Below are 19,017 nucleotides of genomic sequence, written 5' to 3'. Positions count from 1 at the left end.
CTCTCTGGCAGTGTGGCATCACTTCCCCAGTATCTCAGGCTGCCAGCGATTGGCAGGTGAGAACGCCAAGGATATATGGCTTCTTCTGGTTCTATTTTCTCAAAGCTGCTCACAAACCATCAGTCCTCCCCTCTAAGTGAAATTATAAAGTTTAACCAAAGGAAGGGCCAACGGAGAGGCAAGTGAATAGCGCGCATGCGCAATGTTTGCTCCCGGTGTCCTTCTTGGCGCCGCGGAGCAGTGAGACCATGAGAAATTTCCCGACGGCGCGGAAGATGCACGCCATTTCCGGTCGGGCTCCTAACAACAGGGGAGGCTGGTAACCAAGGTGGGGGGGATGGCGGAGAGGGCGCCGGAGGCTGAGGCGAACGCAGGCGGGGAGGCCGCGGGCGAGGATTGCGCAGCGAACCGAAAGGCGCGGGGCCGGCCGCGGCTCACGGAGTCGGACCGGGCTCGACGTCGGCTCGAGTCCCGGAAAAAGTACGACGTGCGGCGCGTGTACCTGGGCGAGGCACACGGGCCCTGGGTGGACCTGCGGCGCCGCAGCGGCTGGAGCGACGCCAAGCTCGCCGCCTACCTCATCTCGCTGGAGCGCGGCCAGCGTAGCGGTCGCCACGGGTGAGGGGGCCCGGCCCGAGGGAGGAGGAAGGGAGGGCGGAGATGTCCCCATCCCCCGCCGAGCCTGGTCCCGCCCTTTCTGTCTAGTGACTGGGTCCCAGGCACCTGCGAGCCCCGCCCAGGGGCCGGGCGCGGGCTAGAGTCTCGCGCTGCAGGTCCTAGGACGCGCCTGGCGCGTGACTCCGCCTCCTCTCCGACTACCCAATCCTAGGGGGCGCCCAGCTTTCGGCCTGCCTCTGGGTCCTTGGCCCCGCCTGCTAGACCTCTGGCTGCTCAATGCTAGGACTGGTCACACCTCCAGGCGTTGTAACTATCCGGTTCCTGGAGGGGCAACCCTGCCCCTTCACTTTTCTTTTTACATTAAAAAACTTAAACCGCAATAAAACCCACTACCTGGACTGGGACTCTTAACTAGGCAACCATTTCTGCCGTTCATGAAGTTCTGGTGTCCCATCTGGGCCTGCATATGGCCACTTTCCCATCACTTTAGGCCCCACACACCTGAGGGACCCCTCACAATGTGGAGTGGGGTCCCCTAAAACTCCTGGTTCTTGGGAGGTAATTCAGCCTAAAGAGACTCAAGTGAATAGGAAGCCCAGAGTTAGTTAGCTGGTCAATTGAACGGCAGAGACTTTTCTTTGCAAAACCTCAGTCTTGAGAAGGACAGTTGTGGATAGAGTTTTTCCCTTACTGTGTTACAGGTTGATGTGAGGATGAAGGGAGTTAAAATATCCAAAGCGCTTACACCAGTACCTGACACTTAGTGAGCAGTCTGAGTATTAGCTGTTACAATGGCGATGAGGAGGAGGAGAAGGTTTATTGCCTGTCACTGCTGAAATGAAATCCTTCTCCGCCCAGGTTTTCAGAAGCACCTGTTCTCGTATTTCCTTATGGGAAAATTCTGAAGGTCAAGAATCATCTAGATCCTGCGGAAGTGTACCTCTCTGCAGCAGAATAGTTTATATGCCCAAGAGCAGGACTGGAAATGCTGAAAGCACCAGCAAGGATACTTACCTCATGGAGCTGACATGCTGTTGGGCAAAGGGATGTGGCTTGTCCACAGGCTTGTCTACTGGGAACGAAAAACATAATAAGCAATTTGTATCAATTTATATAACACATGAGACAGAAAGATGCTATGGAAAAAGCAAAAGTGAAATAGAGAAAGAGGACTGGCAAGGTAGCTCTCACCTATAACACTAGCACTCTGGCTGAGATGGAAGGATCTTTTGAGCTCAGGAGTTCAAGACCAGCCTAAGCAAGAGTGAGACCCCATCTCTACTTAAAATAGAAAAATTATCCAGGTGTTGTGGTAGGTGCCTGTAGTCTTAGCTACTTGGGAGGCTGAAATAGGAGGATCACTTGAACCCTGGAGTTAGAGGTTGCTTTGAACTAGGCTGATGCCACAGCTCTGTAGCCTGGGCAGCAGAGTGAGACTCTGTCTCAAAAAAAATCCCTCAAAAACCAAACAAAAAAATAGACAAAGAGAATTCGGGAGTGTGTGTTGGAAATTTAATATAGTGTGTCGAGGAAGGTCACATTGAGAACATAGCATTTGAGAAAAGACCCAAGAAGGCCATGTAGGTATCCGGGGGAAAATTTTTGAAACAAGGAATAACAAGTGCAGAGGCTCTGAGGCGGGCCCCTCCCTGGTATGTGCCACAGACAGCAAGGGGGCCTGTTTGGCTAGAGTACAGTGAGCAAGCAGGACAAAGAGGTGATGGGCCAGGTTGAGCAGTGACTTGTGTGCTTCAAGAGTACTCTGGTTTTCCCTCCTAGTGCAGTGAGAGCCCTGTGAAGTATATTTGATTTGCTTAAGTGCAAGATTTTAAACAGAGAAGTCAATGGGCAGTGCCTGTGGCTTAAGGAGTAGGGCGCCTCATATGCCAGAGGTGGCAGGTTCAAACCCAGCCCCAGCCAAAAACTGCAACAACAAAAAATAAATAAATAAACAGAGAAGTAACATAATTCTGGCTTGTATGTTAAAAGAAACACACTCCAGAGTGTGTATGGCACAATGAAAGAGCAGGATTTGGGTTCAGACAAGGTTGGCCAAGAGTTCACAGTTGTTAAAGCTGGTGATGGGTCCAGAGAGGTTCAGTGTACTACTATCCAGTTTTCTGTATGTTTGAACTTTTCTTTTTACATTAAAAAATTTAAACCACAATAAAAGTAAAAGAATTATATTAACTTAGAGACTTGAGGGGGGTGAGGATGGGAAGGAATCAGGATTCCAGGAAGGAGGCAAGTACATGGGTCTAGATGAGCGATGACCTGGCCTGGACCCAGGTGGGACCATGGGGAGGAGTGGGGTTGAATTTAAGGTCATAATGTTAGCTGTGTGTGGTGGCTATGTGGAAGACTGAGGTGAGGGCATCACGTGACCCCAAGAGTTCAAGACTAGCCTCAGCGACATAATGAGACCTTGTCTGGAAGGAAACAAAAAGCTGGCCAACAAAGGTTTGCTGCTGGATGTGGATCTGAAAGAAGTATCCTGAAATTTGGGTCTGAGCACCTGAAAGGTTGCAGTTGCTACTAACTTAGAAGGGGCATTTTGGGGGCAAGGTGACAGCTTACATGTGAGATGCCTCTGAGAGTCCTTTTATGGGGTGTCCAGGAGGAGCCTGAAGCTGCACTGTTGTAGTAGGGAGAGAGTCAGACTGGAGATCTGAATTTGGGTGTCATCAAGATCAAGGTCATGTCGTGATCAAAATTTTTAAGGGGATGCTTTTAGACAGAGAACACAGGCCAAGCTTGGCACACTCTCCTTGCTCAGGGGATTCAGGGAGATGAGGGGGAAGAGACAGCCTCCTGCCAGTGGAGAACCAGGTAAGGACTGTACCCAGGAGCCCAAGTGGAAGGGAACATCCACTACATCAGATGTTCCTGGGATGAGCAAACTGTCTGTCCTTGATGACTGTGATGGAGGAGTGGAGGAGATCAAGGGAGATGGACAGAAGGACATAGGGACAGTGAGTTTAGAGAACTCAGGCTAAGGGGGGAGTCAAAGACATGGGGCAAGAGCTGGCAGAGAAAGAGGCCAAGGTTCCTTTAATCCAAGATGGAAGAAATAATAGTGTGTTTGGATGCTAGTGGGAATGAAGAGTAAAAGCAAATGGCCGAGGATTACAAAGACAGGGCCCACGAAACCCCAGCGTCTGTGGTCCTACGTGCCAGTGGCTTCTGCTAGGAGTCATGGAGGTGTAGGAGTCATAGGTTGGAGAAGTGGGCAGGGAAATGTGGCCTTCACCCTGTTACACATGACCTTGCTTAATCCCCATGGCAGCCCTGTGTGCTGTGATCCCCAGTTTATAGATGAGGAAACCTAAGGTCAAGGTCACTAAGGCAGTTGATAGCACAGCTGACACTTGAACTCAGACCTAGCTGATGTCTGAGCCTACCCCCACTGCTATGTGGCAGCCCTAGTCCCCAGCTGTGAGTGGGTGCAAGTGAATGTGAACACTGGGATTGGGATTTGGATGAGGGTCTAGGCAGCCAGCTGGGCTGTTGGAGGAGATGGTGGATCTGTGGGAAGGGTAGAGGCAGCTGGGACAGGGCAAGGGAGTGCAGGGCAGATGGGAGAGAAGGGCCCAAGGTTGTGTCCTGGGGACCAAACTTGGTATGGGTGTTAGAGGAGTTGTTAAAGGAGTGGTCAGGAGTCAGAAGGGGTGGACAGTTTTACTGACAAATACACTAGATTGTCAAGATTGTGTGTCAAGGGTAGAAGCTGGGCTTCACAAAAATATTAATAATCATAATGATCATTGCCACCATTTGATGAGCAGTGGTTAAAGTGCCAGGGGCCATGCCAAGCTTTTTGTTGTTGAGACAGAGTCTCACTTTGTTACTCTCAGTAGAGTACTGTGGCGTCATAGCTCACAGCAAGCTCAAACTCACGCTTAAGCGATTCTCTTGCCTCAGCCTCCCTAATAGCTGGGACTACAGGCTCCTGCCACAATGCCCAGCTATTTTTGTTGTTTAGCAGGCCCAGGCCAGGTTTGAACTCACCAGCCCCAGAGCATATGACCCGCACCCTAACCATAGCGCTACAAGCCCATGCCAAGCTTTTAATGTTGTCATACCAACCCCGTGAGGAAGGTGCTATTATGACCCTACACTGCAGGTGGGGAAACTGAGGCACAGGAGAGGTGAGGTCACTTAGGCCTGAGTTCACAGAGGAGCCTGTAGCTAGGGCAGAGAAGAAGGGCAAAAAGGCAGCCCAGGTTGTGGCGGGGGGTGTGGGGGGGTCAGAGTACCTGCCCTCAGTTTAGGAGGCAGTGCCTGCTACAGCCCGACAGCCCTGTTAGGTCAGAAGCCTGGGGGTGGGAGAAGCAGGGCCCACGAAACAGGGCAGTCACTTGGGCCAAGGCCCTTGTAGAGCTGACAGTTAGCATCTAGGGCAGGGTCCTTAGCAATGCCAGGATGAGTCCAACAGTCTTCCCCCAGGGCTTTCAGCCAACCTGGGTGGGCAGCTCAGGTACTGAGGCCAACTCTAGAAAGAAGTCTTTTTTTTTTTTTTTGAGACATTCTTACTCTGTCACCCTGTGTAGAGTGTTGTGGCATTATACCTCACAGCAACCTCAAATTCTTGGGCTTTAACCAATCCTTTTGCCTCAACCTCCTGAGTAACTGTGGCGACAGGCATCTGCCACAACCCCTGGCTAGTTTTTCCTAGTTTTTTGAGACAGAGCCTCAAGCTGTCGCCCTGCGTAGAATGCTGTGGTGTCATGCTCACAGCAACCTCCAACACTTGGGCTTAAGTGATTCTCTTGCCTCAGCCTCCCAAGTAGCTGGAACTACAGGTGCTCACCACAACGCCGGGCTATTTTTTGGTTGTAGTTGTCATTATTTGGCAGGCCCAGGCTTGTTCAAACCCGCCAGCTCTGGTGTACGTGGCTGGCACCTTAGCCTCTTGAGTTACAGGCACAGAGCCAGTTTTTCCTATTTTTAATAAAGATGGGGCTCGGCGCCTGTGGCTCAAGCGGCTAAGGCGCCAGCCACATACACCTGAGCTGGCGGGTTCGAATCCAGCCCAGGCCCGCCAAACAACAATGACGGCTGCAACCAAAAAATAGCCGGGCATTGTGGCAGGCGCCTGTGGTCCCATCTACTTGGGAGGCTGAGGCAAGAGAATCGCTTGAGCCCAGGAGTTGGAGGTTGCTGTGAGCTGTAATGCCATGGCACTCTACCTAGGGTGATAGCTTGAGGCTCTGTCTCAAAAAAATAAATAAATAAAAATTTTAAAAAGTAAAGATGGTGTCTCACTCTTGCTCAGGCTTGTCTCAAATTCGTGAGCTCAAGCAATCCACCTTCCTCAGCTTCACAGAGTGCTAGGCTTACAGGTGTGAGCCACCATGCCTAGCCTCTAGAAGTCTTTTATTGCCTCATTGACAAATGATCTGAAACTTGATGGCTTAAAACTTCACAAATCTATTATCGCTTGTTTCTGTGGGTCAGGAGTTCAGCATGTTTTCTCTGGATCCTCTGCTCAGGGTCTCATGAGGCTAAAATTGAGGTATCAGCCAGCTATGTCTTCATCTAAAAGTGCATCTGGAAAAGATCTACCTCCAGACTCCCTCAGGTTGTTGACAGAATTCATTTATTTGTAGTTGCAGGACTGAGTTCCTGCTGTCTTGCTGGCTGGTTGTCCAGGGTCACTTTCAGTCAACACTTTTTTTTTTTTTTTTTGAGACAGACTCTCACTATGTCGCTCACTATGTAGAGTGCCATGATGTCACAGCTCACAGCAACATCAAACTTTTAAGCTTAAGAGATTCTCTTGCCTCAGCCTTCCAAGTAGTTGGGAATGCTGGTGCCCACACCACAATGCCCGGTTATTTTGTTGTTGTTGTTGTAGTTGTCATTGTTGTTTGGCAGGCCTGGGCTAGGTTCACACTTCCCAGCCATGGTGTATGTGGCCAGCGCCCTAGCTGCTGAGCTACAGGCACCAAACCCAGTTCAGTACTTAATTGAGTTTTGCCCCGTGGCCTCTCCACAGGTGCCTTCACCCTCCCAGCTTCCAATCTCTGCCTTCAGCAGGTGACAGGCTTTTTAAAGACTCTCCTGGGCGGCGCCTGTGGCTCAGTCGGTAAGGCGCTGGCCCCATATGCCGAGGGTGGCGGGTTCAAGCCCAGCCCCGGCTGAACTGCAACCAAAAAATAGTTGGGCGTTGTGGCGGGCGCCTGTAGTCCCAGCTACTTGGGAGGCTGAGGCAAGAGAATCGCTTAGGCCCAGGAGTTGGAGGTTGCTGTGAGCTGTATGATGCCATGGCACTCTACCGAGGGCCATAAAGTGAGACTCTGTCTCTACAAAAAAAAAAAAAGACTCTCCTGATCAAATCAGGCCCACCTTAATACTCTACCTTTTGTTTAACTCGGGGTCACCTAAGCAAGAAGTGGTACCCAGGCATACTTACAGGCCTGCCCAACTCATGGGGAAAAAATTATGTAGGGCATGATTGCCCAGGAGATTCGTGGAGGCTGTCTCAGAATTCTGCTGCACACTGACTTCCTTTATCCCCTTTCTGACTTCTCTGCTCCTTGAATATGGAACCCAGGGCGGGTAGTATCATGCCCTGTGAGATGATGATGGTATCCTTCTCTGTGAGATGGTGACCGTTCTAGACCCCACTCCGAGGGCTGATGTCAGTGAAGGAGAGAGCCTCCCAGTGAGAGCCTGCTAGAGCAAGGGATACAGGAAAACGGAAGTTTCCATTCTGCTCCAGAACAGGAGTAGTAGTGGGCATGGCCACTGTCATCACTTATCAGTCAGGACGCAGGCCCAGCACTGGTCCCACATTCATCCTCACTGCCTCTCTCTGTTGCAGGAAGCCTTGGGAGCAAGTCCCCAAAAAGCCAAAGCGGAAGAAAAGTAAGTGGAGTCCTAACCCTGCCGTGGGTGGGGAGAGCCAGAAGTGAGTAAGGATGCTGGTGACCAGGTGGGTCACCACTCTTGGCGGCACAATTGGAATGTGGCAGAACTAGACCCCCAAACCCAGGTCTGTGAATCTCTGGGTCATATCCTGCTTCCTGCATAAGAATCAGCTAGGGGAGAGCTGGGCAGAGGGAGCAGCTTGTGCAAAGGCCTATGGGGGGTGTCCTGTGCCAGCCTGGATAGGAGAGATACGTGGGTGGTCGGTCCCTCCTGTCCCCCAGCTACTTGTCAGTGGATGTCCAAACAACCTCAGTCTGCACAGCTGTGAGCCCTGGGAATGGGAGTCTTGGGCCATGTCTAGTGGGGTGAAAGCAGCTGTCCAGGGAAGGTGTCTGGTGGCAGTGAGCCCCTCCCCTCCCAGGATTTGACCCAGGCAGTTTGGTTCCACCACACCCACTCCTTGGCAGCATTCGCATTTACTCTCTACTGTGTGCCAGGCCCTGTGGGGGCACCACAAGGACAAGAGAAATAAAACTGATAAATGTCCCTGCCCTTGAGGAACTGACATTTCTAGGGGAGGGGACAGATCAGGCACACATAAACCAGTAGCCACAGGGGCATCTAGGGGCTACCAGGAGAAAAGGGACAGCAAGTAAAGTCAGGTCAGCTGGAGTGACTGTGGGAGGGGGTAGCCTCTCAGAGGAGGGCACATTTGGGGGGAAACCTGAGTGAAGTGGGAGGGAGCAAGGTGGACCTTTGGGGTAGCAGGCACAGCATGTGCAAAGGCTATGTGGCTGGAATGGAGTGATGGAAGGGAGGAGTGGGAGGAGGTGACAAGTTAGAGTGGGGCTTATAGGCCGAGGAGAGTTCTTTGGCTTTTACCCTTGGAGGTGGGACCTGTGGTGGATTCTGAGCTGAGGAGGGACCAGCCATGACTCAGCTGTTCACAAGTGCCCTTTGGTAGCCATCCGGGGAACACACTGCAGGAGTTGAAGGATGGTAAGGACCTAACAGGTCCTTATTATCTCCAGAGTGTGTCTCACCTTTCTGGGCCTTAGTTTTCTGCTCTGTAAACTGGGTGCAGGCCTGGGCAGGGCTCAAGAGGGCATCTCAACCCATGGGGAGCCATAAGGCCTAGCTGGCTCAACCAGATGTGTCACCATGGAGGACTGAGCCTTGCCCTGGCTCTGTCTGCAGGACGGCGACGCAACGTGAACTGCCTGAAGAACATGGTGATCTGGTATGAGGACCACAAGCACCGCTGTCCCTATGAGCCACACCTTGCCGAGCTGGACCCCACCTTCGGCCTGTACACTACAGCCGTGTGGCAGTGTGAAGCAGGCCACCGATACTTCCAGGACCTGCACTCACCTCTAAAGCCACTCAGTGACTCGGATCCTGACAGTGACAAAGGTGGGTCCACAGAGCAAGGGCACACAGGACCACAAGTGTCTGGGGGGCTCCTGACCACCATTGTAAACAGAACAGCAGCTACAGCGGTGCTGGCACTGCCTTCAGGGACCAAGTGCAGACAGGGCAGGACAGGCTGAGCCCTTCATGGACTTGCTGTCTTTTGAGTCCAAGCAGGAGAGGCAGTCCCCATTTTACAAAACGGTTTGTCCATCTGTGCCCAAGGCCAATCCTGGGCAGGAGTCCGGTGGGCAGCTGGGGCAGGGGCAGGCATGCTGGGAGTGGCCTCAGCAAGGTGGCTGCTTTTGCCTTTCTTATTTTCTGTGCTCTTTCTCGGGTGCTGTCACTCCCAGTCACATTCTCTTGCCCTCCGTCCTTTCAGGCTTCCTTCTTTTCTTCCCCTCTCTCCCCTCCCTTGATTTGTGGTTTTCTCTCTGTCCCATGCTCCTCCTCTCTTTCTCCTGTCTCCTTCCCTGCCATCCCAGAGGGCTGGAGGGACTCAGTGATCCAAAATGAGGCACAGGATACCCTGTGGGTAGTGAGGGGGCTGCCAGCTGCCTCAGGGCTTGGCATGGGCTATGAGAAGGAGGGTGGGGCTTGCTGCCAGCATCCCTGCCAGGGCTGAGAATAGGGCAGCCATTGGGGCTGAGCCGGCACTGGCAGGCATCTTAGAGCAGGTGGCATCCCAGTTGGCCAAGGGGAAGCTAGGGGCGAGAGGTGTTCTGAGTGGGCACCCTCGCCAATAGCCATCCCTAAGCATGTCAGCAAGGCTCCCAGCATGCAGCAGCCCCTCAGCTGCCCTGTCCTGTACTCAGGGACCAGCACCCCATTCTTCCTGCCTGTTACTGTGTGCCACTCCAGGCCCTTCATGAGTCATTCTGAATCTTCTTCCCCCATGGCCCTGTCATCAACCCCACTTTGGTTGTCAAAGGCCCCAGGAGTAACTTGACTGGTCCATCTGGTGATGGGTCAGACTGGGTGGAAGTGACATCCAGAGGATCCCCCTTGCTTCCCAACCCAACTTTGGGCTCTTGGGAATGAGTGCTGTGTTTGATTAGCTAGGTTTGCTGGATGGGTGGTAGGGAGGGATGTGGCTGTGTACCTGTCCCTTATCCCAGCCCTTTTCTCTCAGCAATACCCCTTACCTGCTCGGTGCTGGAACAGCCCCACCCCTCTCAAAGGCTAACCCCTCACTGGGGCTATTCTGTCATTATGTCGTTATTACCTGAAGAGAAGTCCAGCATCAACCTTAACAGCCACATGCTGCAGCTGGGTAGACCCAAATGCATACCCTGTCCCTTAAGTATTTAGGTGACTGCCGGCTCCCTAGGGTGGCACCAGTGGCCTCAGCCCACCCTGCACATGGCAAGATGGGGAGAAATTAGTTAGGAGGGCTTATCCTTCTTATCTCCAACTCTGCTGCTACCTTGGGGTCATCAAGAGTGGAGCCAGGTCCAGGGCACATGGTAATAATGCTAATAGGAAACTTCCAGAGTGTCTACTTTGAGCTCCCTCCTGTCCTAAGTCTTTACATGTATTTACTCATTAAAGACTCAGCTGGGCACAGTGGTATGCACCTGTAGTCCCAGCTACTCAGAGAGCGAGAGAAAGAGAAATTCAACATGTTATCTAGGATCTTAAAAAATAAATAGTTATAGCAGTGCCCGTAGCTCAGTGGGTAGGGTGCCGACGACATACACAAAGGCTGGCGGATTTGAAACCCGGCCTGGGCCAGCTAAGACAACAATGACAACTACAACCAAAAAATATCTGGGTGTTGTGACAGGTGCCTATAGTCCCAGCTACTTGGGAGGCTGAGGCAAAAGAATCACTTAGGCCCAAGAAGTTGATGTTGCTGTGAGCTGTGACACCACAGCACTCTAACCAGGGTGACAGCTTGAGACTGTCTCAAAAAATATAGAAAGAGAGCATTAAAAAATAAAAAGAATCTGGGGCCACATCTATGGTGCATCTTAGAATGGGTACAGGCGATTGCACTAATGTACACAGCTATGATTTAACAATAAAAGAAAAAACCTGAAAAAATAAAATAAAATAAAATAAAAAGAGTCTGGCTCAGTGGCTCCCTCCTGTAATCCTAGCACTCTGAGAGGCCACCACAGGTGGACTGCTTGAGCTCACAAGTTTGAGACCAGCCTGAGCAAAAGTGAGACCCCATCTCTACTAAAAATAGAAAAACTGGGCGGCGCCTGTGGCTCAGTCGGTAGGGCGCCAGCCCCATATACCGAGGGTGGCGGGTTCAAACCCGGCCCCCGGCCAAACTTTAACCAAAAAATAGCTGGGCGTTATGGCGGGCGCCTGTAGTCCCAGCTACTCGGGAGGCTGAGGCAAGAGAATCGCTTAAGCCCAGGAGTTGGAGGTTGCTGTGAGCTGTGTGACGCCACGGCACTCTACCGAGGGCCATAAAGTGAGACTCTGTCTCTACAAAAAAAAAAAAAAAATAGAAAAACTGAGGCAAGAGAATCACTTGAGCCAGAGTTGCAGATTGCTGTGTGCTACGACACTACAGCACTCTACCCAGGGTGACAGCTTGAGACTCTGTCTATAAATAAATAAATAAATAAGTAATAGGTCAGGTGTGGTGGCTCACGCATGTAATCTTAGCACTCTGGGAGGCTGAGGTGGGTGGATTGCTTAAGCTCAGGAGTTCAAGACCAGCCTGAGCAAGAGCAAGACCCCATCTCTAGTAAAAATAGAAAACCTAGCAGGTGTGGTGGCTGGCACCTATAGTCCTAGCTACTTGTGAGGCTGAGGCTGAGGCAAGAGGATCACTTAAACCCAGGGGTTTGAGTTTGCTGTGAGCTACGACACTCTATCAAGGCAACAAAGTGAGACTCTGTCAATGAATAAACAAGCAAATAAATAAATAGAAATAAACATTTGTAAAAGGACCCCAAACATGCCCAAAGTAGATGCCATAGGTGTCTGATTCACATAGGTGGAGGGATCTGACATGAGCAGTCTGTGCTCTCCACATGAACCTCTGGGGCTGTAGGACACATAGTCCCCAGACTGTGTTACAAGTGTGTCATTGAAGCAATAGCTGTTCATTTTTCCTGTCCCTAGTTTCTCCCTGTGTGTGGGCTTTAGCACCAAACACTTGGCTGAAGTGTCAGTGCCCTCTGCCTTCACCCTAGCATTGGCCTGAGATGCTTCATTTATGGGACACACTCACTGGGGACCAGACAGCCTTCTCAGCACTGGGAGTTCTGCATAGGGGCCCCTGTGCTTGTGGAGTTTACATTCTAGAGGGGACACAGATATAAACAAGATAAATAAGTCAAATACAGAGAACACTGGAAGGTGATAAGTACTTTGGGGAAAACGGAAAAAAGAAGGGAACTATTTGAGGCAGGTAGTCAGGAAAGCCTTCCTGCAAAAATACCATTTGATGAAGCATTTGATGGAGGTAATGGAGGAGCCCTCTTGGTGTCTGAGAGAAGAGGCTTCCACAGAGGAAGTGGGAATTGCAAAGGCTCTATAGGACAGAATGGGAGTGGAGAACAGGTAAGGGCAAGAAGTGATGGGGTGTATAGCCACAGCAAGTGCTTTGGCTGCTATACCAAGTGAGTTGGGAACTTATCATTAAAGGAATGCCAGCTGCTGACATAGATACACTCTAGCCAAGTGCTTCTAACCCAAATGTTGCCTTTCATCTGGAGACCCAGGGTCTTGCCTTCAGGACTCCAGCCTCCTTCTGGATCTTGGCTGGCTGGGAGGGACAGAGAGGTAGAGGCTTAGTCCTGGGGCTTGTGTCCACTCACATCCATTGGCTGGGACTCAGACACGTGACCATACTTTTGTGCAAGGGATGCTGGAAAATGTAGTTTGCCTAGGTGCCAGGAGGAAGAGGTGGATTTGGTGAGCATCTGTTCCCTGTGTCTTTCACAGGCAGTAATAAGCAGGTTCTCAGGAGCCAGAGGACCCAGGAGAATATAATATTACACTGGTCCTGGCAGTGGGAGGATGCAGTGGTGACCCATGTCTGCTGGAAAGAGGGGAGAAACAATAGTGCTGCTGGTTGCCACAGGTTTTGCTGACAGATTGAAAGTGGGTGTGAGAGAGAGAGGGAAGTCAAAGGATAGCCCCAGGACTTTGGACACACTGGAGGGATGGACTACCCGTGAGCAGTGCAGGGGGGGTTTAGAGGGAAGATTCAGAGCCTGGAGTTACAGATCTGAGTCAGAGATATCCCTGAGACCCTCTTGGGTAGTAGAGGAGGAAGCTGTGAGATGAAAGAATCTATAGCTCAATGAGGAGATCCAGGCAGGAGCTATACACACAGAGTCACCAGGCCATGGTTGCAATATAATAAAAATATACGTTTGGTTTTTGCCCTCAGTTCCTGGTACAGAGCTCCTCAAATCCTTGGAATTTCCTGAGTGATAGGAGTTCTTTTTGTTATTCATAACAAGCCCCTTCTATAAGGAGCTCCTTTGGAACAGCCTGAGTTGTCTAAGGTAATGAATGAGGTGACTTGCAATAGGACCCCAGATAGCTCTTGGATGGGGCTGGTCACCAGAGAGACCAAACACATGATCAGAGCAAAGAACTGTTAGTCTCATCCCTCAACCTCCAAGGACTGGACAGGAAAGTGGGATCAAGTTATAAGAATTCCTGTTTTTCTCTCTTTGAGATAGAGTCTCACTCTGTCACCCTGAGTAGAGTACCGTGGCATGATCATAGCTCACAGGAACCTCAAACTTTTGGGCTCAAGCCACACTTGGCTAGTTTTTTTCAAACTCCTAAACTCAATCCACCTGCTTCAGCCTCCTAGAGTGCTAGGATTACAGGCATGAGCCACCACACCCAGCCAAGTTATAAGAACTCTAGAACAAAGCCAGACATGGTAGCTTACTCCTGTAGTCCTAGCTACTTGGAAGGCTCAGGCAGGAGGATCACTTCAGCCCAGGGGTTCCAGCCTGCAGTAAGCTATGATTGCACCACTGCACTCCAGCCTCAGTGACAGAGTGAGACCCTCAAAAAGATTTTTTTTTGAAAAAAACCTATTGATCAATGAAATTCTGAGAGCTTCCAGGTTGGTAGAAACATTAAGGTGCTGGGAGAGTGGTATTCCCAGAGAGAGCACAGAAACACTATTTTCCATACCGTGCCCTCTGTGCCTCTTCCATTTGGCTGTGCCTGAATGATATTCTTTGTAATAAAGCTATTATCTTTGAATTGTTCTAGCAAATTCTTAAACCTAAAGAAGGGATTGTGGGAACCCTCAGTTCATAGCCAGTTGGTCAGACATACAGGGCTCACAGCTGGTATTTGAAGTGGATGCAATCTGGTGGGACTGACTCCTCTAACTTGTGGATGTGACACTCACTCCAGGTAGATAGTGTTACAACTGAATGGTGTTGAGAATCAAAGAGTGGCCTTTAGCACAGTCAGTGTGGGGTAAGACCCTGTGGGTGAGTTGAGTGCTGAGAAGAAGCCCCAGCCCGAGCCTTCTGGGCTGGCAGGAGCCAAAAGGGCTGGGAAGAAGCTGCCAGGGAGGGCCCAGGAAGCTAGAGTGTGGGACTAGGAGCCAAAGAGGAGAGTATCTCCAGGAATAGGAGCAGTCAGCTGAGCCAGGTACCTTGTGTGGTTGGGGAGGGATACTGAAAAGTAGCTGCTGTTTCTGTCAGTAGGAGGGTCTTAATGTCCAGTTCCTGGGAGACCCTCCATAAAAACCAGCTACTGCTGCTACTATCATAACCATCCCTTTCCTTCTGTCTCCACAGTGGGCAATGGCCTGGTGGCTGGCAGCTCTGACTCGACCAGCTCGGGCTCTGGCTCAGACTCTGATGACCCCCCTGAAAGCCAGCTGGTCAAGGTCACAGCAGCAGTGACAGCAGCGGCGGCAATTACCCCCACCAGCCCAGTGGGCAGCAGCGGGCTTATCACTCAGGAAGGGGTGCATATCCCCTTTGACATCCACCACGTGGAGAGTCTGGCCGAGCAGGGTACCCCCCTGTGCCCCAACCCAGCAGGCAGTGGGCCTGAAGCCCTGGAGACAGTAGTGTGTGTGCCGGTGCCCGTGCAAGTGGGTGCAGGCTCCAGCACCCTCTTTGAAAATGTGCCCCAGGAAGCACTGGGCGAGGTGGTGGCCAGCTGCCCCATGCCAGGCATGGTACCCGGCTCGCAGGTGATCATCATCGCGGGCCCCGGCTATGATGCCCTCACGGCTGAGGGCATCCATCTCAACATGGCAGCAGGCACTGGTACCCCCAGTAGTGGCCTGGGCGAGCAGGTGCCCTGTGCCATGATGGAGGGTGTGGCGGCCTACACCCAGACCGAGCCTGAGGGCAGCCAGCCCAGCACCATGGATGCCACCACCATAGCAGGCATCGAGACCAAGAAAGGTCTGGGGGGCCTGCCGTGGCCTTTGGCAAGGGTTGGGTGGGACGTGGGAGGGGGAGGGCAAGGAGTGGCCCTTGAAGTGAGCTCCTCAGCAGCCTTACTCCCCCATGGACACCTGCCCTGTGTACCCCCCCCTGCCCCCCCCCAGAGAAGGAGGACCCATATGTGCTCAAGAAAGAGAAGAAGGAGGAGCCGGTGGCCCCCGAGCTTACAGAAATGGCAGCAACAGTGCCTGAAAGTGCAGAGCCTGAGGCAGAGGCCGATGGAGAGGAGCTGGACAGCAGCGACATGTCAGCTATCATCTATGAGATCCCCAAGGAGCCCGAGAAGTGGGTGCTGGGGTGGGCAAGGGCACAGGTGAGGAGTGGCCTGCAGGCCCCAAGCCTGCCTAGTGTGGCAGACCTGATGTCATGGTCCCTTCCCCTCCAGGAGGCGGCGAAGCAAGCGGTCACGGGTGATGGATGCTGATGGTCTGCTCGAGATGTTCCACTGCCCATACGAGGGCTGCAGCCAGGTGTACGTAGCCCTCAGCAGCTTCCAGGTGAGGCCTCCACCTGGAGCAGCCTGGGTAGGGCCTGCTTCTGTGTCCAGCAGCCTATAGGCCAGGGTATGGGCAGGGCAGGGTGGCTCATGCAGGAAACATCCACTGAGTGCCAGGCCTGGTGGTGTAGGCTGGGCCCCCGGTGGTTCTAGTGAGTTAAAGAATGAAAGGACAAGGGAATGAATGAATCAGGGCTGCCTGTTTCCAGGCCCTGGGGGCAGCATAGCATGGAGCAAAGGGACAGCTGGGGGGCTCACAGCCCTGTAATCCAGGCCCACCCCTGCACTGCCCACTTGTAAGATATGGGCTATAAACTAGGCTAAAAGCTGGCCCCTTCATAGGGTTGACTGATGCTCCAGCCTAGCGCCTGACATAGTAGTCGTACAGTAAAGCTGCCATTGACCCCAGTTATGTCCCTAGGAGTCTCCAAGCAGGCAAAGGCATTCTCCAGACTAGGCTCATCCACAAAACCTGCCTCTCCCCACCTTTGAGTGCCCCCAACTGGGTCATAGTGCCTAGTCCTGCCCCTTTCACCCCCAGAACCACGTCAACCTTGTGCATCGCAAAGGGAAGACCAAAGTGTGCCCTCACCCTGGCTGTGGCAAGAAGTTCTACTTATCCAACCACCTGCGGCGGCACATGATCATCCATTCAGGTTAGGTCCTGGCCAGGTTGCTGGCCTAAGCTGAACCACAAAAGCATGGGCCTGGGAGTCTGGGCTGGGGCAGGCAGGTCCCTGGCCTAGGACTGCCCCTCTTGGAGCTTCCTCCATGTGGTCGGTAAGGTGGAGCTATGGGAGTCACAGTGACACCCACTATTCTGAATTGTAGGAGCTTAGGCAGGAGCCAGCTGTCTCTCACCTCCCCATGATCCCATGAGCAGGTCTCATGGGGGACTTAGGAAGCAGCTCCATGGCAAAGCTGGGACAGTGACCCACCTTCCAATAAGTCTCCAGAATGCCTGTCATGTTAGTTTTTGCTTTTGAGACAGTGTTACATTTTGTCAGCCTCAGTAGAGTGCTGTGGCATCATAGTTTACAGCAACCTCAAACTCTTGAGCTCAAGTGATTCTCTTGCCTCAGCCTCCTAAGTAGTGGGACTACAGGTGCCCTCCACCACACTCGGCCATTTTAGAGGTGGGGTGTCACTCTAGCTCAGGCTGGTCTGGAACCTATGAGCTCAGGCAATCCACCTGCCTCAGCCTTCCAGAATGCTAGGATTACAAGTGTGAGCCACCACGCTCAGCCTATCATGTTAGTTTTTAAAGCAATTGTATTATTATTTTTTTTTTGCTGGAAAATATATTGATTTAAAACAAACAAAAAATCACATCAAACATGACAGAAATACTGAATGCCAAAAAAACGACACCACCAAAAATAAAAAATAATAATAAAAAAAATGACACCACCAGAGTTTTTCCTATAGTACTACCTGGAGCCACAGGCCAGGTAGCAGCAAAGAGGACAGCTGGGCAGGGTAGGACAATGGGCATTGGACTACACCTCTGTTTCCACTGGTAGTAGTGATGTGGGTCTTCCATATGGGCTGGGGACAGGTTGGAGAGGGTGTGGTGCCTGTGCCTAGCTACGTAATGGTTTTTGGATGGGCCAGAACTTTGGATTTTTATGTGATCAAATATTGGGAACAAATTCAGACCCACTGGCAGTCTCTCTGAGCCTCAGGCTAGGCAGTGAGCTGTCATTATTATAGTTGGCATTTGCACGGGGAGAACGTGGGGTTTAGTCCACCTGTGCCCAGAGGCCTGAGAAACATGGAGAGATGGGCCACTACTCCATCTCTGCAGAGCATCTGAGACACCCTGCCGCCCCCTCCCTGGACAGCAGCGTCCTCAGGCCCGCGTCTCCGCCGCCCCCCAGGTATCCGTGAATTTACCTGCGAGACTTGTGGCAAGTCCTTCAAGAGGAAGAACCACCTGGAGGTACACCGGCGCACGCACACTGGCGAGACACCCCTACAGTAAGTAACAGGCCACCCTGCCCTGCGAGGAGACCCAGAGGGAGGGGATCCCGGGAAGTCCCAGGGGCAGTTCCGTGCACACCCTTGCTTTCCTTCCAGAGGTCACCACCCCTTTCTGTGGCCTGCCCCGCCCCATGGCAGTCCGACCCCTGACCCCTCCCAACTGCCATCACTGGCTTCTGGCAGGTGTGAGATCTGTGGCTACCAGTGCCGGCAGCGCGCGTCCCTCAATTGGCACATGAAGAAGCACACTGCTGAGGTGCAGTACAATTTCACGTGCGAGCGCTGCGGAAAGCGCTTTGAGAAGCTGGACAGCGTCAAGTTCCACACGCTCAAAAGCCACCCAGACCATAAGGCCACCTGACCCACTTGATTACTGCCTGTATTTATTCGTCTGCTGGGACACCATGCCCAGGCCAGGGCAGCCGCGGGGCCGCCTGGACCGCAGGCCGGAAGAAGGCACCCCTTCCATACCCGCCGCCACAGGGCTGGGCTCCCTGGGCAGGTCCCCCATCGGGCCCTGTCCAGGAGCTGGTGCCTGGGGCTGCATTGCTGGAACTGTTTCTAGAGAGCAGACTGAGATTAAAGAGCGAGAAAGGAGATGCCCTTCCCTAGGCCTGGATGATTTGGGTCTGGGCCCCTCTGTCTCCAACACAGGTCCCTTCCTGAGTGAGGCCAGGCAGGGGAGTAGTCCCTACCTGTCGTCTCTTTCTTCTCGCCTTCTCAACTGGGCAGCCCCACACAGCTTGTACTCCCACTGGACAAGGGTGCAGGTCCTGGGGCCTCTGGGCATCTCCCATGACTCAGGATCCTAATGTCAGTTCCTTATCTCTTGAGGAACACTCATCCTCCATCCTCAGCCCCACGACTAGTTAGGGAGATGTTCGGTAAACCCCTAAGTGACACTTCTGCGGCTGGTGACAAGCGCTGTGCTGAAAATAGCCGTGTGTTGACTAACAGGGATGCTGTTTAGGTCTGGTCAAGGAGGGCCTCTGGGGAGGCAGCATTTGCACATAGACCAGAATGACAGACCCATTCCTGAAGAAAGCTGGAGGAGGGAAATCTCAGGCCAAAGGAAGTGCCAAAACCCCGAGGTAGAAACAGCTCGGCGAGTTCCCAGAACAGGAAACCGCGGGGAGAGGGAAGTTGGCTTCGGCTGCTCTGGCCCCATTTCCCGGAGGGGGATGCTGAGGCGACTCTTCCTGCAGGCCACTAGGGAGAGGGGGG

General features: G+C 52.4%; 1 protein-coding gene across 3 annotated transcripts; it reads left to right on the top strand.

Moving 5' to 3' along the window:
• Positions 1-195: 195 nt before the first annotated feature.
• Positions 196-18,392, top strand: ZNF653 (zinc finger protein 653). 3 transcript variants are annotated; one of them, XR_008379059.1, is made up of 9 exons: positions 196-618; positions 7,445-7,488; positions 8,689-8,904; positions 14,652-15,272; positions 15,419-15,599; positions 15,700-15,811; positions 16,352-16,466; positions 17,618-17,790; positions 17,977-18,023. XR_008379059.1 is itself a non-coding variant. In XM_053586486.1 (9 exons), exons 1-9 carry the CDS (start codon positions 338-340, stop codon positions 18,152-18,154), a joined length of 1,848 nt encoding a protein of 615 aa, XP_053442461.1. In that variant the 5' UTR covers positions 196-337; the 3' UTR covers positions 18,155-18,392. The 3 variants fall into 3 exon arrangements, 2 of the variants coding, with proteins under 2 accessions (XP_053442461.1, XP_053442462.1); XM_053586486.1 differs by having other exon boundaries at positions 17,691-17,790; positions 17,977-18,392; XM_053586487.1 differs by having other exon boundaries at positions 484-618; positions 7,449-7,488; positions 17,691-17,790; positions 17,977-18,392.
• Positions 18,393-19,017: the final 625 nt, after the last annotated feature.

This window comes from Nycticebus coucang, chromosome 3, assembly GCF_027406575.1.
Source record: "Nycticebus coucang isolate mNycCou1 chromosome 3, mNycCou1.pri, whole genome shotgun sequence".
In the NCBI taxonomy this organism is placed as follows: domain Eukaryota; kingdom Metazoa; phylum Chordata; class Mammalia; order Primates; family Lorisidae; genus Nycticebus; species Nycticebus coucang.
This window is presented reverse-complemented; position numbering and strand designations above follow the sequence as displayed.